Source organism: Nymphaea colorata, chromosome 9 (assembly GCF_008831285.2).
Source record: "Nymphaea colorata isolate Beijing-Zhang1983 chromosome 9, ASM883128v2, whole genome shotgun sequence".
In the NCBI taxonomy this organism is placed as follows: Eukaryota; Viridiplantae; Streptophyta; class Magnoliopsida; order Nymphaeales; family Nymphaeaceae; genus Nymphaea; species Nymphaea colorata.
The window spans coordinates 1,438,659-1,464,759 of NC_045146.1; the positions used below are offsets into that span (position 1 = coordinate 1,438,659).

The 26,101-nt window shown below is 37.1% G+C and overlaps 2 protein-coding genes across 2 annotated transcripts; both read left to right on the forward strand.

The window, feature by feature from the left end:
* The first annotated feature begins 12,057 nt into the window (after positions 1–12,057).
* On the forward strand, positions 12,058–15,207 carry LOC116260008 (60S acidic ribosomal protein P2-like). The gene is made up of 3 exons (XM_031638059.2): positions 12,058–12,230; positions 14,655–14,884; positions 15,000–15,207. The coding sequence occupies exons 1-3, from the start codon at positions 12,143–12,145 to the stop codon at positions 15,024–15,026; spliced, it is 345 nt and encodes a 114-aa protein (XP_031493919.1). The 5' UTR covers positions 12,058–12,142; the 3' UTR covers positions 15,027–15,207.
* Positions 15,208–16,930: 1,723 nt separating this feature from the next.
* LOC116261017 (cellulose synthase-like protein G2) lies at positions 16,931–23,304 on the forward strand. Its single transcript, XM_031639589.2, has 6 exons — positions 16,931–17,709; positions 18,385–18,528; positions 19,360–19,485; positions 20,656–21,108; positions 21,373–21,723; positions 22,621–23,304. The coding sequence occupies exons 1-6, from the start codon at positions 17,113–17,115 to the stop codon at positions 23,173–23,175; spliced, it is 2,226 nt and encodes a 741-aa protein (XP_031495449.1). The 5' UTR covers positions 16,931–17,112; the 3' UTR covers positions 23,176–23,304.
* The last annotated feature ends 2,797 nt before the right edge of the window (positions 23,305–26,101 follow it).

Genomic DNA, 26,101 nt, shown 5'->3' on the forward strand with positions numbered 1-26,101 from the left:
GAGATATAAACTGGGAGCTCAGCCACATTAAAAGCTTCAAAATAAAAATAAAAATTCTTGGGCAGTCAAAAACGGGTTCCCGTTCTTTGTTTTTCCACAATCTAAATATTCTTATTATCAAATGTTTTAACTTGTATGTGAAGGAGACGATAGAAACGTAACGTTTTTCCTTGAAATCAAATAAGAGTAAACAAATCTCTCCATTTCTTGGACGTATTCTTTCATCTTTTCAATTATATATATATATATATATATATATATATATATATATAATATATGAAGGAAAATGAAAATATATTAGTTGTCTGATGGTAAAAGTTATGGTGCCACCATACCATAGACTGTTACAGTGTTTGTAGCATGGCATCTTTAGCGACGATTTATATATATTTTGTATTATCGAGTTAATTTCAAAATAAATAAATAAATATGTGTAATATATATTGAAAATACTAAATACTTAACCACACACACACACACACACACACACATATATATATATATATATATATATATATATATATATATATATATATATATATATATATATTGTATAGACAAGAACCTCCACCGTTAGATGTTGAAACCTTTTTGTTATTTCATTAATTTAACAATTTATAAAAAAAAATATTTTATCGTTAACTTTAATATTGATGTTAACTTGGTTATATGGCTATAATGATGCACGAAATTTAGTGTGCCAGCATAGTTAATGACAAAATTACCTTTCATTCACACAAAAAAATGACAAGTTTTTGGTAAGATAAAAATGTAAATAAAAAAGTGAAATAACTACAAAAGACATGTTTTTAAAAAAAAAAATTACAAAAACATCCTCATGTGCATGCATAACGGTGCACACAAGCAGGGGCCCCTTTTCTCTGTTCATGGATTCAAAAGAGAGGGCATTTGAGCACATGGAGCCTTAACACTTCTAAGAAGTGCAAAATCTTTTGTTTGGAAAATGCGATGAATAATAATCTATGAATTTGTAAACCTGGTTCTAACTTGAGATTCATAAGTTCTAAACATAATCAAAATCTTAAGTCCTTGAGATTCAATTCTACAATATGCTAAACTTAAATTAAAGTGAGTCTTATTTGAATTTGACATCTGGATCTAAAATCTAATGTAATCTGGCACATCCCAAGTACAATATGCAAACTTGAAGATGCATATTTGCATTTATGAGATGTCTAAAAGCGTGTTTGAGTGACATTGTTAAACACCATTTTCAAAGCAGGTCGGAGGGAGGCACCGGAAAGCTCCATTGTTTCAATAAAAAGTTGTCGGGAGTTAGGTTCCCTACCTTTATTTAAAAAAGGCGTTAGGTTCCCCGCCTTTATTAAAAAAAAAACAAGTAGTACAAGTCTATCTGCTGCATTTTCGGTCTTGTTTTCGTATGGGCCAGATTGTCGGAGGCTGGAAAATGTTATTTAAGTCGCATTTGGTTGACAGTTGAAACTAGGTTTGTGAAAACTCTATTCCTCTCCATCCTGGTTTTTCATCGAAAACGTCGTTTTAGTCTTGTTGCTCAAGCACACAAAATAGGTTCCCACTCCCCTCAAATTTTTTAAAAATAAAAAATGTATATATAAAATTAATTTTTTTTTATTTTAGCTTATTTAAAAAAGTTTTGAGAAATTGAATTTCGATCTTTGTTAAAATCTTGAAACTATAGCTCAGTTATTGCATTGAAAAATTTCCAACTTCGCCTCTATGTGAGGGAAATATGAAATTAATCTTCTTAGAAAACCGAACCAGCAAAACCATTGAAGTTCACTATAAGAAATGACACTCGTAAGATTATATGATTGCTAGGTGGTAGCCAGGACTTGCCTATTATACCAATTTAGTTGAAAATAGAATATTTTTAAAAAGCTAAACTATTGGTTTTGATTCTTATAAGAACATGTAAAGGTATTATATATAATAAAGCTAGTAATATTTCTTCTTAAATGATGAAAGATATAATTAACAATGGTGCAGATAATTTTGCAAGAAAATAAATAAAACTATTTCAAATTTCATGTGTATTTGATAGGCATATCTCACTCATCCACCAAAGTGCAAGAATACTATTTTTTTTTAGGATCTACTTTGTTATAATATTATTGCATAGAACAAGGATTATTTGGTAGGGACACTTTGTAAGAGTCATGTAGATCTGCCACAATTTTTAAAGCAGATTTATGAAATTAGGGACAAAATGTCTGTGTACTAAACAACCCCTTAAAGGACATTATTCTATTGTAGTTTTAATTACCTCGAGCATCAGATTTATCTTTGTTGCACTGATGCAGAGTTGAAAAAAAAAATTGCCATACAAGTGAAGCCCAAAACTCCACTGAAGAATGGTAGGGGATTTAGGAGAACCAACTTTGCTCAGTATAGTTTTTCCAAATATTTACAGACATTTTTTCAGAAAAAAAAAAAGAAAATAAAATTTTGCCTTCTAAAAGCCATGAGAAGTAGTTTACTAAAAACTTTACTTAAAAAAAACAAAAGGAATCGGAATCTAAAAACTTTATTTCAAGCTTGCTTTTGGTGTATTCAGTTGTCCTTTCATGTAAGCTTCAACTTAAAGCATTGGTAACTCCTTTTTTACTCCACAATGCTTATGGAGTAGGAGCATAGTTGTCAAACTCAGGAATCGGACTCGGAGCAGCAGCCAACTGGGTCTGTGGGTCAATGAATTGAGTCGGTGACTCGGCCGGAAGTATTAAGAATCAGACTATCGACATGCAACCGACCATACTCTAGCTCTCCCTCTCTCTCTTTTTCTTTCTATTTTTTCCCAAATTATCTAATTAACTACGTAAGACTTAAAGACTTGGTGAAATCATTAAAATATATAAAAAAAAATGTTGTCTTCTATATTGGGAGATTACCGATGGCTCCACTGACCACTTTCGAGCATGAAAAGAGAGAGAGAGAACATTTTTTTGGGGTTTTGGGTTTTCCAAAAGGTAAAAACCCCCAACAAATGTTGGTTCAACTTATTTATATATATATATATATATATATATATATAGAGAGAGAGAGAGAGAGAGGATAAAATGAAAATCTATACTAAAATTTGGGAACAAGAAGTCCCCTAGTTACATGAGAGAGAGAGGCTTTGAATCATATTCCTTCGGAAAATGATCTTATGGGTGTTTAGGTCATTGATGCTATGAAAATCATTAGACTTAAGATAGGGAAAATGTTTGGCCTATCATAATCTTTTCAAAAGCATCATAGCGAACATTAAAATTAGAGGTGTTGAAACCAACGTGATACGTAAGCTTGAAGATTAAACTAATAAAATACACAATACTAGTAAAAATGATAAATATATAAGTAAACAATAATATAAAAATTAACATTTAACCACCATAACAAGCATCTACCAATTAGGCAACACAACAAATTCATATTTAACAAAACAAATCACATACAAAACACAATTGAATTTGCTCTCCAAATAACTTAAATAAACATAAAGGTAAAACAACAGTTCGAGAAACACAGAGATATTCCTCTAATCCCATTTTGGGATTAATTTTTTCTCTCTCTCCATTGGCTGTTTTCTCTTCTAAAAAACCATGCATTACCCACAGAATCGAACTGATGATTGGAATTTCACTTGGCCGCCAGCCTGACTGTTGTGCCCCGTGGGGCCGGACGGCGAAGAAAAATGAAGGAAGAAAACACAAGTGACACTAAAATGGGGCCTCCTGGAACCTAAATATTTTGTTTGAATATCATATTAAAACCTAAATGAAATACATTTTACATCAAGTGGTACTTGTCCTCATGTGGGTCCCGTAAAAATTATTTTTGTAATTATATATATTTTCTTTTTGAATATGAAGATTGAATTGGTCCGCTTATAATTAATATTTCAAAGACTCGAATTCCCCACCTCCTGTCTTCTTCTTTTTAGGAACGGGGTGGTTTGGCAATAAGAACAGTTTGTAGTGGACAAGAACGGATACCAACCATAACCATAATTCATTCTCATTCCTTAGAATGTCATAAGTGCAGAGGACCAAGAGAAGTTAGAAAGGAGAATTAAGAATGGTAGCTGCCGCCTGTGACTGGTATTAATGGCGAAACCCACTCTCTCTAGTTGCCAACTCAAATGATATTTAAGTTGGAGAAAAAATGAAGGCCTGAATGAGACAGTGGGAAAGCCTCTTTCTGCGTCGTCGAAAAAAAATTACGGTCAAAAATTTTTATTACATGAGAGAGAGCGAGAGAGCTAGAGACCTTTTTTTTTTTTTGCGTAATTTTATTTCAAAAACCATAATTATTTCATAAATGTTAGGTGTTAGAAATGATTTCTAAGAATTATTTTTTCCAAGAAAAGCTAGATTTTTAGTTTGGTTTCTACGGTGCTATGTTTTTGTGTTATAAGTAATGTGATACAAAAGTTGAAAGATGCACCGCTGCTATCGTTGACGCCAATGTAGTTCGTGACCATGAAAGCAGGACAGACAATAAGAGACCTTCAAGCATCTTTTTATGCAATGGAAACCAAATAATCTTTTGTTAATTATGGAGAAAACATAAACCAAATGATCAAGAGTATGTGGTAGGGAAGGGACGAGATCAATTGCTTCTAACTTTTGGCCAATCTATTATATTAGAAATGAAATTCATTGCCAAAATGTCAAGTGTCATATAGCCACAAATATCATTTTTGGGCTTTAAAGGAACTTTTCTCAACAGTGAGCTTGAAAAAATGGGAAAAAAGAAAAAATATGATAATTTTATTAAAATTAAAAAATCTTAAAAATATGAAGAATAAAATAAATGGCAAATTAATACAACAACGTCAAAAAATAAGTAGATAAATAATAAATAAAAAATAGAAAATAGAAACAAACAGCTTGGTATTAAAAAACATGAAAAAAACGCCTAAATGGAAAAAGGGAAAACGTGGGAAAATGCATTTTTTTTGTTTTTTCCATTTCGAAATAAAAAAAAAACACTTTTTTTGCCGACTTATTTTTCATATTTTTAACGTGTTTTCTCTAAAAAATACATTTTTTGTAACTATAGTTTAGATCCAATTACACAATAATGACAAAGTTGACAAGGAGAAAAAGGAGATATCTCACAAGCACCAAATTGATGGCACATCAGTTTATGTTCTCTAAGGCAATTGATGCAAATTATTTTTGTAATTATATATATTTTCTTTTTGAATATGAAGGTTGAATTGGTCCGCTTATAATTAATATTTCAAAGACTCGAATTCCCCACCTCCTGTCTTCTTCTTTTTAGAAGGAAGAGGGTCGTTTGGCAATAAGAACAGTTTGTAATGGAGATCATGCACTGTATATTAGTGGAATGCACTGTATATTAGTGGACAAGAACGGATACCAACGATAACCATAATTCATTCTTATTCCTTAGAATGTCATAAGTGCAGAGGACCACGAGAAGTTAGAAAGGAGAATTAAGAATGGTAGCTGCCGCCTGTGACTGGTATTAATGGCGAAACCCACTCTCTCTAGTTGCCAACTCAAATGATATTTAAGTTGGAGAAAAAATGAAGGCCTGAATGAGACAGTGGGAAAGCCTCTTTCTGCGCCGTCGAAAAAAAATTACGGTAAAAAATTTTTATTACATGAGAGAGAGAGCTAGAGACCTTTTTTTTTGCGTAATTTTATTTCAAAAACCATAATTATTTCATAAATGTTAGGTGTTAGAAATGAAAATTATTTTTTCCAAGAAAAGTTAGATTTTTAGTTTGGTTTTTACGGTGCTATGTTTTTGTGTTATAAGTGATGTGATATATGTGATACAAAAGTTAAAGGTGCACCGCTGCTATGGTTGATGCCAATGTAGTTCGTGATCGGCCTTCAAGCATCTTTTTATGCAATGAAAACCAAATAATCTTTTGTTAATTATGGAGAAAACATAAACCGAATGATCAAGAGTATGTGGTAGGGAAGGGACGAGATCAATTGCTTCTAACTTTTGGCCAATCTATTTTCTTAGAAATGAAATTCATTGCCAAAATGTCAAGTGTCATATAGCCACAAATATCATTTTTGGGCTTTAAAGGAACTTTTCTCAACAGTGAGCTTGAAAAATTTTATTAAAATTAAAAAATCTTAAAAATATGAAGAATAAAATAAATGGCAAATTAATAAAACAACGTCAAAAAAAGTAGATAAATAATAAATAATAAATAGAAAATAGAAACAAACAGCTTGGTATTAAAAACATGAAAAAAACGCCTAAATGGAAAAAGGGAAAACGTGGGAAAATGCATTTTTTTTGTTTTTTCCATTTTGAAATTAAAAAAAAACACTTTTTTTGCTTTTTTTTTTTGCCGACTTATTTTTCATATTTTTAACGTGTTTTCTCTAAAAAATACATTTTTTGTAACTATAGTTTAGATCCAATTACACAATAATGACAAAGTTGACAAGGAGAAAAAGGTAACGATAACGATAGATATCTCACAAGCACCAAATTGATGGCACATCAGTTTATGTTCTCTAAGGCAATTGATGCAGATTACATTCTTCATGTTCATTATGATTTGTCCTCAAATGAAAATTATGAGTTGTCCTATAAACCGTAGGCTATCAGTGAATATAGTAGGCATGCAACTCGGAGCTGATCCCTAAATTGGAATCAAGAAACTTTCAATTCAAATGAACCTAAAACTTATCAGTTATCACACTTCAACTCTCACTGAGATGGATCTAAGTTGGTCTCCTGCGTCAGGTGCTTCATATATATGTTTCAAAAAATCTTAATTTCTTGTCACCTTATGCTGGAGCAACTAATATGAAAGTCACCCACAAGATAGAGTTTGATAATCAAACGCATTGGCAGCACCACTTTTTAAATTCAAATGTAAATCTTGTTCTGAAAGATGTCTTGCATGAATGATAGATCACAAAGAAGCTCCTTTCTATAAATGAGTTCCAACAAAGGATCTGCGGGGGAGTTAGGCTCCCCAACCTTTTATTGAGCAAAAATGAAGGGAATATACAAGGGAAATGCATTGCATCAGGCACATGTAAGGATTAAAAACAGATCATCACAACCAGTGGCTAAACCTAACCACTCCAAAGCCAAAAAACATCTAGAATGCTCATCATGTAATCAACCACTGTCATCCCTTCCATCTCTTTCCCCATACTTCTTAATGACCTTACCCACTTCCACCGTCAGGGAGCTTCAACTGCAGAACTATATCTGATTTGTATTGATGAAAAGCATGCCACTTAGGTGCAATCTGCCTTTAATCATTTCCTTTAGACGTCTCCTCCATCCAGAATTGTTACAGCATATGTACTTGCTACCTGTAGAGAAGTTAGTGCTACTCAGCCAGTCCATTAAACTCAGCATCATCAGCTTCCATCTTCACCTCCACCACTGGCATCATCCACACACTTGAGGCACACAGTTCTTTCTAAGGGTGAGAACATAGAGCAGCTGCCCTACACCCATCTTCAGTAATTACTGTATCACAGACAATTCCTTTATTCAGCCAAACTCCAAGCACTAGATTCTCACCCTCGATCCACAGCAAAGCACCAATCGCTTCCTTACACACACCCCCAAACCATCCTTTTGAAGCTCCCTTTAGTTATATTGTCAACGCAGCCATGAGAAATCGTATTCCTGCACCACCATGTTTTCCACACCACAAATTGGAAACAAACTCGCCAGCACCTACGCAGCCACTTCGAATTGAAGCTTGCAGTTCCGTTCTAACGCTCATCCAAGGGATCCCCGTTTGCCCAAACTGCTGGACTGCCAAGTTCTAGCCTTCCACTACCAGTGGGCTAAAGACGACAATGGTAGTGGTGGTGGTGGTGGTAAAGGCTACAATGGTGGTATTGACAAGGAAACAACGTCTGGCCAAGATAATGGTGGCATTGATAAAGAGACAACACAACAAGAGATAACGATGCAGCTGTCAAACAAGGAGGCACAACAATAAACAGGAAAATAACAATTGTAAATTGAATTTTGTATCTTCTTGTAAAGATTGAAACTGTTGGATAGTGGTCCGGAGCTCTATCTCTACTTCTTGTAAGAGGGTCCACTTGAAGTTACAAGATTAAATAAAAAAACTGCCCACTAGTTAAGAGAATTAATCTCTTGGCTATAACCGTCCACTGCTGGGCATTGAAAAACACTAGGAGGCGGTCTATAAAAGTCCAGCTTATCCTCTGCTTAGGGTTAATCGTAAGATTAGCCTAGCCGGTGCCTCCTAGAAGCAAACCAAATCCCTGTAATTCAGGAAATGATTTTGATGGTGCTTGTATCCTCCTTACTCCTATTTAAGAACATTTGAGACTAGATGTGTTCCATATTTAAGAGACTTCGCTCTCAACAAACTTGAGCTGAGGTCTCTAGTATGTGTATTTTTGGGATATAGTACTATACTTAAGGGATGCAAGTGCTTGTATCCACCTATAGGAAGAATTTACATATTCTTACACACTGTCTTTGGTGAAAGTATTTTTTCCTATAAATAAATTGGAGCATTATTTTCTTCCACAACAACCTATAAAGAAGGTGTTAGCTATAGTGATTAGACCGAACTAGATCGTTGCCCAACTATTTCCAATAAAAACAAAAGAGATCCATGTCAAGTGATCAACCACCATCATCTCTTGCATGATGTTCATTAGACAACAATTCATCACAAGAGGCACATGTTAGAGAAGAGAACAATCAGTCCTCAATAGAAAATGAGACAAAATCATCATGATAAGCATGAAGAAAGACAGTCAAGTCAAGAAAGCCATCATGAAGGAATAGTTAATACTCCGCGAGCTCAAATGCCCACTCCATGGTAACTCCGGCTAAGGCTGGTATCTTAAAACCAAATCCCAAGTATTTATTGACATTAATGGTTTCACTTGAACCTAAAACTATCAAGCAGGCTCTTAAAGGATCTAAGTTGGGTCGCTGCCGTGAAGGAAGAGATGGATGCCTTGGAACAATGCCACATTTGAATGTTGGTACCACGCAAACCAGGTATGAATGTCGTTGCAACTTGGTGGGTGTTTAAAACAAAACTCAAGAGTGATGGAACTGTAGAGCGACTAAAGCCAGACATGTTGCTCATGGGTTCAATCAAGTGTTTGACGTTGATTTTCTAGAAACTTTTTCTCTTGTTCTAAACCCCGCGACTATTACAATTGTGCTAACTATTGCTCTATCTCACAATTGGGATATTAGACAAATGGATGTGATAAATGACTTTTTACATGGCAATTTGGATCAAACTGTGTTTATTGAACAACTACCATGATTTATTGACGGCTAAAAACCAATTTATGTATGCAAGTTGCATAGAGCGCTCCATGGCATGCATCAAGCTCCAAGAGCATAGTATGACCAATTTGGTACTTATCTTCTATCGGAAGATTTTTTTTTTTTCAGCATCCCTCACTCTTTTTTGGAATAGAAGTAATTAAATTTTCAGGCAGGCTCTTTCTCAATAAAAAGTGGTATGCCTATAGCTTGATGGAGAGCTCTATAATGACATCATGCAACTGGTAGTCACTCCTTTGATTCAAAATTATAAAAATCCAGTTGATGATACTCCTTTTTTGGATCCTACACTTTTCCGCAGCTTGGTTTGGTTGGTGGATTACAATATCTTACTTTTACATGGTTGGACATCTCTTTTGTTGTCAACTTCATTAGTCAATACATAGAAACACTTATGGTAATTCATTTCCAATTGGTTAAAAGTCGATGATATAATCTTAACTAGCAGTAATCCTATGTTTCTTCAAGAATTCATTCAAGACATTAGTAGGGAGTTTTCTACAAAGGATTTGGGTTGTCTCCATCACTTCCTTGGAATAGAAGTAAATAGATTTTCAGGTGGTCTCTTTCTCAATAAAAAACGGTATAGGTGCATAGCATGATGGAGAGAGCTACAATGATCATGCAACCGACAGTCCCTCCTTTGATTCAAAATTATAAAAAACTAGTTGATGATACTCCTTTTTTGGATCCTACACTTTTCCACAGCTTAGTTGGAGGATTATAATATCTCACTTTTACACGGCCAGACATCTCTTTTGCTATCAACTTCTTTAATCAATACATGCAAACACCTATGGTAAGTCATTTCCAACGTTAAAAGACTCATTCAATACGTTAGTGGCTCCATTGATTTTGTGTCATTTATACTCTCAAGAGCAAATTCAGCTTCATGCCTTCGTAGATTCAGATTCAGACAGCTGGTTGTCAAGAAACTCGTCGTTCTACTACTAGTTTTGTTACCTTTCTTGGGACTATCCCTATCTCATGGACAACACAAAAGCAACCCACAATGGCTAGATCAACCATAGAAGTTGAGTATCGCTCAATGGCATCTGCCACTGCTGAATTAACTTGGATTGCACATATCCTTAATGACATTGGACTCTATCTCTCGGAGCCACTGGTTCTCTATTGTGACAACATGTCATCGGCACTTCAAGTATCCATAAAATCAGTTTTCATTATCGTATGAAGCATGTGAAATTAGATTATCATTTCTTAAGGGAAAATGTTGCGCTCGGTCTTCTAACCACTAAGTTTGTTCCATCAACTCAACAGGTGGGCAACATATTTACCAAAGTTCTCTCAAGGACCACCTTCTAATTCTTAAGAGGCAAACTAGCATTTTCCATACTGCCGCCTAGTTTGAGGGAGGCTAAAGACGATAATGGTGGTAAAGGCGATAATGGTGGTATTGATAAGGGAACAACATCTGGCCAAGATAATGGTGTGAGTTTACACCAAACCACGTTATACCAGGCATTCATCTCTTGAGTCTCTTTTGTTCATGGGTACCTAAAGAATAGGTGTTGATTGCTCTCAGAAGCTACACAACAGACATTACATTTATTGGCAAGAGCAACCCCCCTCCTTTGAATTTTGTCCCAGGCATGCAATCGTTCATCACAAGCTAACATGAGATTCAATATGATTCCATCCCCAACCCAAGCTCTTCCAACTTCCTTTCCAGGTTACTTAGTAAGTGCTCAATAGATTTCTTTGTAGCCTTCGTAAACATGAAAATATCATATGCAAAGATCAACACTTCCATATTGGGATCAAATGCAGGCATTTAGGCAGTGGTATATCTGTATGAATAGTTCTCGCATGAAGGCTTTTAGAAATATGTTTCCCTTATCACTCATGCATCACCAACTAGTAAGCATGTTGTTTTCCTCAATTCTGTGACCATCTCTCCTTTAGCTGTATTCTCCATTTGCTCACCCATGGCATTATCACCATTGAGAAAATTTTCAAAATACAGACCTGCTTCTTGATCCTCTTCCTTCTTCAACTATCTACCATTAACTAGCAGTGAGGAAATTTTATTTCTATCACATTTAAAGTCGGATATGGTGTTAGTGAAATCTGAATTTGGTCTTCAAAGTTTTTTTTTTATTAGACATTCTAATGTATAAAGTGAATCCGATGGTATTATCGGATCTACAAATGCTTAAATCCGACCCGCTTTGCATCCGAACACAAATTATGAATAAACACGACCACTAAACAGATGTTAAAAGCTGTCTTGGCGCTTTAGCTTTTAATATTGTATGTAGAAAAGATATTTTGAAACGTTGCGTTTTAAAGCTTGTTTAGCTCTGTCACATGGATATGTGGTTAGCCCACGTACCTATATCTGATACGCGTATTCGGATATGAGAGGTGGAACACATCAAAAAACAAACTACTAATTTAATATTTTTTTTATTTTTTTATTTTTTTTATGATGCATCCAATTATTTTTATTAATAATCCTTTCAAATACTTAATTTAATGTTTTTTTTTTATTTTATCATTTTTGAAAATATAAAATTTGTCATATTCAGTATCTAAAATTTTCAAAACTGTAGTATTCATTCCCGTAGCACTGAAGTCACATAGTTATTTAGTCTTGTATGCGAATTGGAAAATGTCGCCAAAATAACCCCGTTAAAATGACTGAATGCCTAGGGTTTACCAGTGAATATGAAATGACATTAATGCCCTTATCAGGGAGACCCTATACCCGCTTGAAACTGTAAAAAAAAGCCTTGCGACGACTGGCTTCTCCATTTTGCGTCTTCCTCCTCCCACCATTTTCGGACTCGTCTACAGAGTGAGAAAGAGAGAGATGAAGATCGTCGCCGCCTACTTGCTTGCCATTTTGGGTGGGAATACTAATCCCTCCGTCGTTGACCTCAAGAGCATCCTTGGTTCTGGTGCGCTTCTCTCTCTCTCTCTCTCTCTCTCTCTCTTTCTTTTAGGTATTAACCTGATGTCGACAAATTGGGTGTTTGGTGTTTCGTGGATTACGTGTTTTTCGATAATTGTGTCTTGTGACGCTTTAATTCCCTTGCATGTTTTCTTATTCTTCGATGTGATGAATCGCGGTTGTTGGTGATAGAATTTGGTGTCGCTCTAAGAGTTTTCACAACCACCGGTGTACTCAGTGTGTGTGATTTCTTGATTAAGAAATTTTTATTTCTATTGCCTTTGTTGTCCTGTAGATTTAATGTGCCACTATGAGCTTATTTACATGGGTTTCAGTAGAAAGGTGTTGTTTCTTGACCACTTTTTGGTTTGTTGTGCTGTTTGTTACGTGTGTGTCTTAGTTGCTTTTGTTGCTTATCTTTTAATCCCACTGGCAGGGAATGTCATGCTTGTAGGGCTTTTCAATGTGTTAGTATTTGTTAATTTGGGTTTTAGGACTGAGGATCATGTCGAAGTAAGGGTGTCCGATGGACTATTTTTTCCAGAATAATATAGTATATGAGGAGTATTTGTATCTCATTCCAGAGTAATGTTTTAGCTCATCCCACATTTCTGAACAGCTTCATGTATCCAGACCCTAGCAAACTTTTTTTTTTCACTTTCTTGCCGCTGAAGGTTGAGTATGAAACTCTTTGCATTTGGATTTGGGTATTTTGATGCCCTTGAAGAGCAGTCTTAGTGATGGCATGCAGTTGATTTTTTTTTAGATGAATTTGTTGGGAACTTGAGATAAAATCGATTTCACATTTGAGTTTTTGCTGTTGGTTTAGTTTTGGGGGGTTTGGTTTTTTGGTATTGTGCCCGAATTCCGATTGATTTTCGGTAATTTCACCATCTCATTTATAGACTACAAAGAGGTTTGTAACTATCTTTGGCTTTCGTTCATTTCATTGTTGAAATTTGTGATTTTTCTGAAATTAGTTGAAGATTGGTGTTGTGTTCTTGTTTTGAGGTATTCTGCAGTTCTATCAATATCTATTATTTTCTGTCAATTTTCTGAAAACAGCAAACGCTTTATCTCCCAGATTGAGGACTGATTCATCAAAAGTTGTTTCTTGACCATGATGAACTTTTGAAAATATATCATACGTTTCTGAAGTTAATATTTTGGAAATTGTAAAAATAAGTTCTTCTGATATAAATATGACTGTGTTAATGCAACTGCGTCCATTTGAATTGGTTCTAGTCTATAAACCAATGTTCATAAACGAGACTGTTTACTAACTGAAATATGTTTCTACGTTTAACGTTAGTACAAAGATATCTTTTAGTAAAATGATAAACATTCTACAAGAAAAGGACTAGAGCAAGGTCTTCGCCGATGTTCATCTTATCTCTCTGTTAAGTAGTTGGCAGAGTCAATTAAGTGAAGCAAGTTTTCTTCAGAACCAGCAGTGAGAAAATGAAGCGCGAAAAGATATATCTGTAGCTGTGCTCATAAAATTTTCTAGCCTCCCTTAATTTATCAGTTGAGTAATTTTATGGTAAAACTGACCAAATATTAACATTGATGATGTCGACGATATTATTCTTGCTACTATTGGTTTCTTGTTGTCATTGTTCTTGTTGTTGTTTATCTTTTACTTGTCAATCCTGCTTCTGTTGACCGTTGTTCAGATTCAGCCCAATTTACAAACTTCTGGCGATACCCGTGGTTATGTATAGGTTAAAAGCTAGAACTACCAGTGAAATCTTGCTGTGGTTTTCATTCCAATTCATCAGCTACGGTTTCTCTTAGTCAATTATCTATATCAGGACCACTGTGCAATGACACTTTGCAGCAGATATTTTAATCGAGCAGCATGGTTTTTAGGGCCTTTAGTGCGTGGGTTGATTCATTTGTGACTGTTCGTCAGACCTTTGTTACTGTCCTATGGAACTAATGCATATCTATCTTGCCAGTCGGCTATCTGCTTGCTCTTTGACCAGAGCCGTAAATCCTCAATCTCGATCTTGGCAACCTACAGGCTAGTTTTTTCTCGATTGTTTCTTTTAAGATGGTTGCTTTTCTTGAAAAAATATCAAGAGATTCTCGAAACCTTTAAAATTTGAAATATAGAGAACAGAAAAATTATGAGATAATGTCCTACAGTATTTTTTTTGCAAATAATATGAAACAAGTTAGGTAGCTCTCTTCGAGAACATGAAATGCAAACCAGAAAAAAGTCATATGACTAAGAAAATGAAAAGGGGCCTTATGTCTTTTGGGAAGGGGAGAATCTAGCGAATATCTCGAGATAATGTTGTGGGGATGCTCTTGTTTTGGATGAATCGTTGTGGCGAGACATAAACTTGATGTTCTGAGTTGGAAGTCGCAGAAATTCCTGGCGGACGAGTTAATGACGAGGTATGCGTTTGGTACTTTTTGGCAGTGGGAGCTGAAGCCGAGGATGATAGAATCGATTTTCTACTAAGCGAAGTGAAAGGAAAGGACGTAACAGAGCTTATTGCTTCTGGAAGGGAAAAGTTCGCCTCTGTTCCTTCAGGTGGTGGTGTTGCAGTCGCAGTGGCTTCTGCAGCCGGTGGTGGTGCAGCTCCTGCAGCTCCAGCAGCAGAACCAAAGAAGGAAGAGAAGGTTGAAGAGAAGGAAGAATCCGATGAGGTATGTTCTATTGCTAAAACAAACCGCGTGCAGCTTTACAAGTTGGTAGAGTGCCATCATCCTGTACTGTAAATTCCCTATTTTAACAGTGCTTTCTCGTTGAAAATTTTTGCAGGATATGGGTTTCAGCTTGTTTGATTAAGGCGTTCAACGAATCCTATTATTTCTGATGCTCCAGGGCTTCTTCTTCTGCAAAGATTTTTATTGGATGTAGCAACATGCGCACCTCGTTTTTGGTTTTTTGGGTTTCTTTCTTTTCATTTTATTCGACGGAAAATTGAGGCACTGCTGCAATACTAAGAGTTGGTATTTATGATTCTTAATTATTTTTTCACAAATTTAGTTTTTCTTTTGGCTTGGCTCAATGGGGCTTGCAGGCTTTTTTTTTTTCCCCTTGCTTCAAATCATCATTACTTAAAAAGGTCTAATGAACTAGTTTAGGCTTTATACGTAACTGCAAAAAGATTGGTTGCAGTGGAAACGACGGTTACAACAAATACTCGCACCTATACCGCAGGGCCAAGGGTTGGCAAAGTTGTTGTATGGGGTCATGGTTCAAGTTTGTGCCTATGCACCTCGTACTCCGACGTCCTCATGGGAATGACTCTGTCCACACTATCCTGCAGACTTTTGATTTTTTTTTTTTTTTTTTTTTGGTGGGCAGGAAGATTAAGTTCACTGCCTTGAGTAAGAGCTTTAAGTGCCAGAGCCTCGCCAGTGCGCCCTGCTTGTTGGTACTAAGCGGCAAAATCTCCATGTGATTAAACCTTACATGTAGGACCTATTCCTTTTGCAGTACATGTGCATAGCTTCTCTACGAGTTGAATATTGGAGATGCACCATGTACATGACCCAAACCCACCCGTTTGATCTATGTCCTTTGTGGCAGAAATTTTAACTGTTTATTAGGAAGCACCGGAGCTGAAACAGCCAAAATTTAAGAAATACTAAGTGGTATGTGTCCACTGGGTCTTAGGTGCCTTTGATGATAAAGAAGAAACAATCAGATGTGCTTTAATTCTTTATTTATTATATTCTGATCCAGGAGCAAGACCTACTAACTGTTTGAAAGGATTACTTGAACAAATTCTGGAAAAAAGAAAAACTTCAGATAATGTTGTCGATGAACAAGTTTTTCAGGTCGGAAAACATTGTCGGCATTGTATGAGAGCCAATCTTTTCTTGTTCTCTTTTGTGTTTGTTTTTCTTAGGATAATTCCTGAATTGATCTACAAAACTTTCCTCTCCATTCATTTGAGTCACAAAGTTAGGAAGAGAAAGAAACGTTGACTCTCAGTCAAGTGTGAAGAACAGGGAAAGAGACGGAAGAAGAAGGGTAACAGAGAGAAAGAGTGGGCAAGCTCGGTCTTGTATCGGAGGCCCTATATTGATATCTTGGTTGCCGCATAGCGCATTTCTGACCATCGATCGATTTGAATGTACGTGACGAATCAAAGGCCAGACACGCCGTCACTGTCCCGGCCACGGCCGCGACCACCGGATAGAGTCGCCCACAGCTGCCCCTGGCCCTCCTCCGCCGACTCCACTGGCTTCCCCTGATTCATGGCAGAAGCCTCGGAATGCCAAAATGATATCTTCTCGGACGCATTCGCTTTCTTTTATCTGCTCTCGTTTATTATTATTATTTTTTTTAAGATAAGGCGAGCTGAACATTTAAAGCTTTCAAACAGAAAAAATCTCTATTAGATTTTTTTTTTCAGAAAAAAAATTCAATGGTTTCCTTCTTCCAAAGCAAATCCTTTCATTTCTTTAACTCAAATTCATATCTCAAAAACTTAGAATTCATAAGCAAGTTTCCATTGTTTTTTGTTCTTTGGTAACAAGAATATATTGAGTTAACACGGCAAACTGGTATGGGCGCAGCTTTGAACACTGCTGCGAGAAAAAAGAAAGAGACAGGGGGCATTGGCTCTAGCCTGTGCAAAAACAAGAACATTGAGTTTTCTGAAATGATGTGTTCCATCAGTATGTCAAAATTATTAGAACAGATTCACATATCAGACAAGGAATAAATCAAACGCCCCAAAATATTCTTGAAGCTGTGGTCATCAAAACAACAAAACTCTTTTTAATCAATTAGTACATCTCTCTCTCCCTCTCTCTCTCTCTAAATGCACATCTACCACTATATCTACCCGAGCAACAACAGTCCTTCCAAGCGCTCTCACTATCTCCCTCTCTCTCTGTCAGTGGGCAGATAGTGAGAAATGGAGAAGCAGGCACTCCCACTGAACGCAATACAAACAGAGCCACAGATGTGGTTCAACCGTTTCCATGCCGCAGTCTACACCTCTGCTCTCTTTGCTCTCTTCTACCACAGGCTCCTCTCCCTGCTTCGTTCCCCGACCTTCCTCTCCTTCACCTCCTTCCTCGCCATCGCCCTCGCAGACATGGTGCTCTCCCTGCTGTGGCTCCTCTGCCAAGCCTGCCGCTGGACACCCGTCCGGCGCCACGCCTTCCCGGAAAACCTCAGGGCCAGGTTCGCCGACGCCGACCTTCCGCCGCTCGACGTCTTCATATGCACCGCAGACCCCTACAAGGAGCCACCCATGAACGTCGCCAACACGGCGCTGTCGGTCATGGCCCTCGACTACCAGGCGGACAAGATCTCAGTGTACGTCTCAGACGACGGAGGGTCGAAGCTCACGCTCTTTGCTTTCATGGAGGCCGCGAGGTTTGCCAAGCAGTGGATCCCTTTCTGCAAGGAGAATAAGATCAAGGGGAGGAACCCGCAGGCTTACTTCGCCGGCGACGGCAACGGCGACGGGCCGACGACCGTACCCAAGGGGTGGAGGGAGTTGAAGGTAAAAAAAAATCCGGCCGAAGTCCTTGTTTGTGCGTCACAATACGCTGCTGCTGCATTGAGGCTGAGCCTTTCGGTGCTCACAGCCTCCTCCTATTCCATCGATTCTGCAGAAGCAACGACTTCAGCCAAATATGGTTTTAAACTTATCAATTTCTATCTTTGTTCCTCATATATGGTTTGTGAATTTCTTCAACAAAGTTTAGATGGAGAAACCCATTTGTGTTTGTTTCACCTTGAATTCCAAAAGCTGCGGTGGCTTGAGATCCATGGATTTAATGTTAGATCTTTCTTCTTTCAGATTACAAATTCGTAGTTTTTAATATGTTAGATTAAAAATCCATGCTTTTGTAAACTGAGCATCTATCAAAACTCATCTTTTTATGCACACCCACCACCCAACCGGTGACTATGATTGGACAAAGTTTGAAGATGGCAGGAAGATTTCAGTCTTTTGATATATTAATAATTGTAATTCAGCTAGAGGTGTGACAGTGTCTGCTACTTATATAGACAAAAATTTAAGAGAATTTTTGTCGCGTCTTGGGGCGGGACGATGGGACTGTTGACACAGTGTGTCGCAGACACCCGGTCTTTCTGTCTCAAACACACAACCAATAGTAACATCTTGAATCTTGAGGTGGGCAACTTCTAAATTAAGATGAATAATCTTAAGGCAACGTATGAGGAGATGAAGGAGAGGGTGGAGATTGCGGTAGAAAGAGGTGATGTCCCTGACGATCTGGACGAGGAGGAGAGCAAAGCTTTCAGGAAATGGACGGCTGGATTTACTAAACATGACCATCCGACCGTTATTCAGGTACTCTTCTCTCTTTCTCTATGTCTCTCCCTCCCTTACACACATATATACACACAATTAGGGGTGAATATGAGTGAGTGGAGCTGGAGTTGAGTCAGCTCTACTAATGAAACCTCGCGGCTCGAGCTCAATAATAACTAGACAGAAACAAGTTGAGCTCAACTCGGCAGTTACGTGTTGAGCTCAAACTCGACTCAATTAAGCATCGACAAACTCGTTCAAATATATGGACTATTACTTTGTCAAGCATCATTTTTGAGCCAAATCGAGCTTTAAGTGTTCGAGTTCTCGACTCAATTATTTGAACTAGTCGACTCGTGAACTCGAGCTCGAACTCGTTCACGAACCGAGTTTTAACAAGTCGAGGTCGAGTAGCTCAACTCATTGTTCACCCCTCCACATAATGTTGTTTTCTCCTACTAATTAGGAGAACTGTTTGATCTATCGTGATAGGTAGGTTATGGTTGAAAAGAAAACAATAGGAGAATAGTATGAACTAAATCACATATTTCTTCTTTGTTTTTTTCTCAAAGAACGATGCTTCATCTTTGGTGTTTGATGTCAATTAGCTTTAAAATTGCTATTATGGACTTTTATATGTATATATATGTAATCATTATTAAATGAATTAATTACAACAATATAAAATATTCAGAATTACAACAAATTCAGCCAAAACTGCAGAATCGACCGAATCAGCAAGACTGAGCGGTTCGATCCGGTTTTCTTTCGGTAAATCTGTGGAAGTGAGTGGACGGAGGAATGAAGTTTTTTTGTGGGCAGGAAGATTGGGGGCTTCATATTGATTTCATTTGTCTTTGGCGATGGCAGGTGTTGCTGGCGGCAGAGAAGGATGCGGACTCCATGGGAAACGCGATGCCGAAGCTGGTGTACGTCTCCAGACAGAAGAGCAGAGCTGCCCATCACAACTTCAAGGCTGGAGCTCTCAATGTATTGGTAAGTAAACAATGTTGCTGATGATAATAATAAACTGAAGGAGGGCAGAACATCTGGTTAAAGCAGTGGTGCAGCTAAAAGTTTTGAGCTGAAGGGGCATTGATCTAAACAATTTTAGTTTTTTAAGGGCACTAATATATAATTATATACAATGGAGTAGCAGTAAATAAAATCAAGAAATTTTATAGGCTGCAGACCAAACTACATTAAAGCAGTGGTGCAGCTAAAAGTTTTGAGCTGAAGGGGCATTGATCTACACGTGGTTCTGTCACTGCATTAAAGCATCAAATTTTAAAAAATTTTAAAATTCAAATCTACTGGCCAGCCAGCCGGGCACTGCGAAGGAGAATCATTGAACTTCTCAGTAGGCTTTCAAAAGCCACTGTTTGTCTAATATATATATATATTCATATATAGAGTCACAAATAACATATCGAAATTTTAAAGTCCGAGAATATATATATATATATATATATATATATATATATATATATATATATATATATATATTCACAAATAACATATATAGTCAAATCCTCATCTGCCATATTTCAAGGGAATAATTTTAGTTCATTAATTTGAAAGAGATCCAATGATGAAAATTAAGTTGAAAATATTGAAAGTCTAGTTGTATTTTCAAAAAATACCCTTCAATGGAGAGGAAACAAATAGGTTTTTGTCTTAATGGATACTTTTTTGTCTTTTTTGAGGAGTATTTTAGTCTATTACAAGTACAACTAGGTTTTCAATTTTTTTTTAACTTAATTTACACCATATAACCTTTTTAAAATCATTGACAATAAATTTTTGTCAAGTATATATATATATATATATATATATATATATATATATATATATATATATATATATATATATATATATATATATATATATATATATATATATATATATATATATATATATATAAGGGCCGAGGGATGGGTGGGCCACCAAGGCCATGGCCCACCTCAACTATTTGAAAAAAAAATACATTAAAAAATTAAATTATGTAATGTATTTTTTAAATTGAAGTTCAATTTGAGGATTGGCCAATTGGCCAGCCCTTAAAAAAATGGTCCAGAAAACTGGAGAGATATTTTTTGCAAGTTTGTTGATGTAAATTGACACACTAAACCGCTGACGGTGGGCAACTGATGTTGTTGCATGAAGCTAAGGGTGTCGTCAGTGATGAGCAATGCTCCCATACTTCTCAACCTCGACTGTGACATGTACTCGAACGATCCAATGGTGGTGCACCGAGCCCTGTGCTTCTTCCTCGACCCGCCTCTCTCCACCAACCTCGCCTTCCTCCAGTTCCCACAGGTCTTTCCGGGAATCAACAAGCATGACACCTACGGCAACGAGTACAAGCGCCTGTTTCACATCAATCCCTTGGGCTTTGATGGTTCGCTGGGTCCGAATTTCCTCGGAACCGGAACATTTTTCCAGCGCAGGGCTTTTGCCGGAAAACCATTGAAGCCGCCGCATCCGGAACTCGTCCGGGGACAATCTTCTTTTATGAATGGCGGCGTCAGAGAACCCACCTGCTCAGAGGCAACCATGGAAGCAGCTCATGCTGTTGCAGCCTCCAATTATGAGCAAGGATCTGAGTGGGGATCCACTGTAAGTATATGTGTGGATAGATGACTTTGTGAGGATTTGAAACTTCAAAGGTCCATCTTGATATATAAAATCCCATTCTTTCTCATTTCCCGTACTTGAAAAATTGATGTTGCATGCATGTTTTTAGTTTCTTAATTGATATTAAAGTTTCAAATTGATCAGATCAGATACAACAAGATTGATTAAAGGTTGGATTGTATGTACATGCATGCATACACATTATGTATTTGTGTTCTAAGAAGATTAGTATTTGTTGAATGCCAGATTGGATACAGGTATGGCTCCCTAGTAGAGGACTACTACACCGGCTACCTCATGCAGTGTGAAGGATGGCGGTCGGCTTTTTACAGTCCGCCGGAGCCGGCGTTCCTCGCCAACTTTCCGATTTGCCTGCTGGACATGCTGAACCAGTGCAGGAGATGGTGCGTGGGGTTGCTGGAGGTGCCCTTCTCCCGGTGGAGGTCCCCTCTCACCTATGGGACTAGGAAGGCCTCTATTATCACCGGCATGTGCTATGCCCATTACGCCTTCTGGCCCTTATGGTCCATCCCTCTCATCATCTACGCTCTCCTCCCGCAGTTTGCTCTGCTCATTGGTTTGCCTCTCTTCCCCAAGGTCTCTCTCTCTCTCCTTATATATATATATATATATATATATATATATATATATATATATATATATATATATATATATATATATAAACATTCTCGCATTGCTGGAATTAGTTAATATCACTCATTTACTGTTAGGAAAAAACAGCTCATTTTTTTTAATCTGATACATTGTTTTTAGTTGAAGTGATAGAGTTTGGAGCTCCAGTAGCTTTCTCATTTGATGATGATATAGATGAAAAAAAAAACGATACGAAGGTTTTTGTAAGTAGAAATAGTAGAGTATATTCTTGTTGCCGTCTTCTTTTTTGAGATAATGAAAATCATGGCTTTAAGAATCAAAAGACTGTTTTTTTTTTTATCAAGTAGTTAACTTGAATAGGGTTCTTTTTTCCTTCGATTGAGATTTTCTAGTATGCGGCTCATCCGCAGTGTGCCTGTTCGTGGAAACTTAACGTGTTCATCTATTATGTGCATATGCACCCATGCATTTATCAGTACACAGAATTTGAGGACATACATTTATTGTAGGCTTTACACGTAATAATGAAGGATCGATCAAATTCTAGAATCTGTACATAATGCAATAAACTGATGATAAGATCACTAGAATGACCAAATAGAACTACGTGCATGAGCGTGCAACACGAACTTTGAGTTTTCGACCTCTATGGCTTTATATGTCAGCCGTTCATCACCCGTCTCTCAGAAACACAGTTCTAATGCCAAAAGTAGGTAATCTGATATATATCCTGTTAAATAGAACATTATAAATGCGTATCAGTTTTAAAGTTGAACAGAGAAACTGATGGTACAATCTCAGTCTGGACAAATGCATTCCCCTATTCAATAGTAAACAAAAGCTAGAAATTTAACTTCAAAGCTCAAACTATCTTCACAGGCATCTGATCCATGGATTTACCTCTACACATACCTCTTCCTGGGCTCCTATGGCCAAGACATGATTGATTACATCATGGAGGGAGGCACATTTGCAAGATGGTGGAATGACCAGAGAATCTGGTTGATCAGAGGGGTCTCCTGTTTCCTCTTTGGCCTCTTTGACTACTTGCTGCAACGCATGGGCATCTCCATCCCTGGTTTCCACCTGACCAACAAGGATGTCGATGATCAAGTTGTTAAGCGATACAAGCAAGGCCTGTTTGAGTTTGGGGTCGATTCACCAATGTTCTTCACCATTTCTGCTACTGCAGTTATCAGCTTAGTTGCACTGGTGGTTGGCGGAGTTAGAGTAGTGATGCAGGGGGATGTGGAGGAAATGATGGCGCAGTTGTTCATATCAGGATTTGCTGTGGTGAACTCTTGGCCTGTGTATGAGGCCATGGTGGTTAGGAGAGATGGTGGAAGAATGCCAACCAAGATTACGGTGCTCGCTGCATTATCTGGCTGTGCCTTCTATATGGTGTCTGAGTTTGCTAGGAGAAACTGGACTTGAACACTCTGCAGGTGAACAAATCCCATATTGGAGCAGTTTTCTCTTGTAACAGTACAAGAAAGGCAGAATAAAATCTCTCTCTCTCTCCTTCATGGACAAAGGATCTGCCTTTAGATTTTATAAACTTGAGTGGTGGTTGGTTTTTAAGACTTTCAATTTTCAAGTAGAAAGAAGTCTTATGAGTTTAATACTCCAGCTTGCCTCTTCACAAAATCTAGTTCGTCCCTTAGCTTATTCTGGTAACTAGCTGCCCAATCCTAAACTGCCAACAAAAGATGATTACCAGTAAATTAGCCAGAGATCGAACAAATAGATGGTTTTCAACAATCGATCTCGCCTTATATGCAGTTTTCTATCTGAATTCGAATTTAATTTGAATAAAATAAACTCTAAGTATGTTTCCACAGAAAAAGTCAGATACAGATATAAACCTTAGCTCAGATTAAGAAAGTTTGAAAATGTGAAGAACGTGGTTTTGCTTCCAAAATAGAAGATGCAGGAAATGACTTTTGATCTTTAAATATTAAAAGGTGTAAAACATGGTGAAAATAAATAACGAATCAGCCACGTTGCACTCTTTCATTTTTGCAGGAACACATTTTTCTGAACTGTTACAGGAAAATATGTAGAAAACGTAGTTTTGCTTCTAAAATAAAAGATACATGAAAGGACTTGGAATCTGTAAATATTAAAAGGTGTAAAACACGGCAAAAATAAACAAGCCACGGCGATCCCTTTCATTTTCCAGAATCACATTTTTTCGAATGGTACAGGATGTGAAATATTTTTCTCATGAGTATGGGCACGTGAAGAGGAACAAGAAAAGAATGTTTATTAATGGAAGGTGATAATCATTCTATTAACGATTTAAGGTAATATATACAATTAACGATTTAAGGTAATATATACAATGGGTTCACAACCGTAAGGAGTGAGCTCTCCTTCCTTCACGTTAAAAATTTTCCAAAGATACATTTGATATTCAAGGCAAGTTGAGGTGGGGAGCCTTGACATGAACGTTGAAGTTGAGGAAGACGTTGAGATGGAATGCCGTTGGATTTGAACGTTGACCTTCTTTTAACACTCCCCTTTCAAACAGGTGTGTAAAGATTGATGACACCCAGTTTGAATAATAGATGATAAAAACCTTCTTTTTCTAATGCTTTCGTAAATAGATCTGCCAGCTGGTCTTTGCTTCGAATGTAGCATGTGCGTATTGTCCCCTGAAGCAATTTTTCTCGTACAATGTGACAATCTAGTTCGATATGTTTCGTACGCTCATGAAAAACTGGATTTGCAGCTATATGTAATGCTGCTTGATTGTCACAGAAAATTATTACTGGATGTAGTTGACGTACTCCAAACTCGTTCAATAGATATTTCAACCATGTTATTTCGCATACCACATTTGCCATGGATCTATATTCAGCTTCAGCAAGGATCGTGATACTGTTTGTTGTTTCTTTGACTTCCAAGATATGGGAACTGGGCCAAGAAACACACAATAACCAGTGACAGATCTTCGCGTTTGACGGCAGGTGGCCCAATCTGAATCACAAAAGGCACTTAACTGCAAATTATTCTCCTTACTCATTAGGATGCCTTGGCTTGGATTTTTCTTGAGTTATCGAATCACTCGAAGTGCCGCTTGTAGGTGAGGGATGCGTGGTTGTTGCATGAACCTGCTTAGGACATGTACAGCATATTGTATATCTGGGCGTGTAATGCTGAGGTAGATTAATCTCCCAACAAGCCGACGATATTGTGTTGGATCCTTGATGTAGTCTCCATGATCTTCGTCCAACCCATGTTTTTGTTCCATGGGTGTTTCTGCTGGTTTTGCTCCCAAAAGACCTGTTTCATGAATAATATCTAGTGCATATTTTTGCTGTGAGAGATATATACCTTTTGAAGAACGGGCAATTTCAATTTCCAAAAAATACTTAGGTTTGCCTAAGTCTTTCATGTGGAATTTTTGACATAAAAATGATTTGAAGTTATCAATTGCATCCTTCACGTTTCCTGCAATCATTAAGTCATCAACGTATACAAGAATGACAAGAAAAACTTTATCATGCTTGAATGTAAAAAGGGAGTGGTCTGCTTTCTGCTGGTTTTGCTCCATGGGTGTTTCTACTCGTTTTGCTCCCAAAAGACCTGTTTCATGAATAATATCTAGTGCATATTTTTGTTGTGAGAGATATATACCTTTTGAAGAATGGGCAATTTCAATTTCCAAAAAATACTTAGGTTTGCCTAAGTCTTTCATGTGGAATTTTTGACATAAAAATGATTTGAAGTTATCAATTGCATCCTTCACGTTTCCTGCAATCATTAAGTCATCAACGTATACAAGAATGACAAGAAAAACTTTATCATGCTTGAATGTAAAAAGGGAGTGGTCTGCTTTAGATTGCATAAAACCATACTCTTTCAAAGCAGTTGAAAGCTTGTGAAACCAATTTCTTGGATATTGTTTTAAACCGTAAAGAGATTTATGTAATTTACATACCTGATTCTCCCCCTGTTGAACATACCCTTGAGGTATTTTCATGTAGACTTCCTCATGCAAGTCACCATGCAGAAAGGCATTATTGACGTCCATTTGACACATGACCCAATCTTGATTAGCTGCTATAATGAAAAAGGTACGTACCGTGACCATTTTTGCAACTGAAGCGAAAGTTTCATTATAGTCCAATCCCTCTTGTTGAGCATACCCTTTGGTCACCAGCCTCGCCTTGTAACGTTCTATAGACCCATCTGAATTTAGTTTAATTTTATAAACTCATTTGCACCCGATTGGTTTCATCCCGATTGGAAGTGAAGTAATAGTCCAAGTCTTGTTTTCTTGTAAGGCACTAATCTCACTATCCATGGCGTCTCTCCATTCCTTATGTTGAACTGCTTCTTCAAAGGTTTGTGG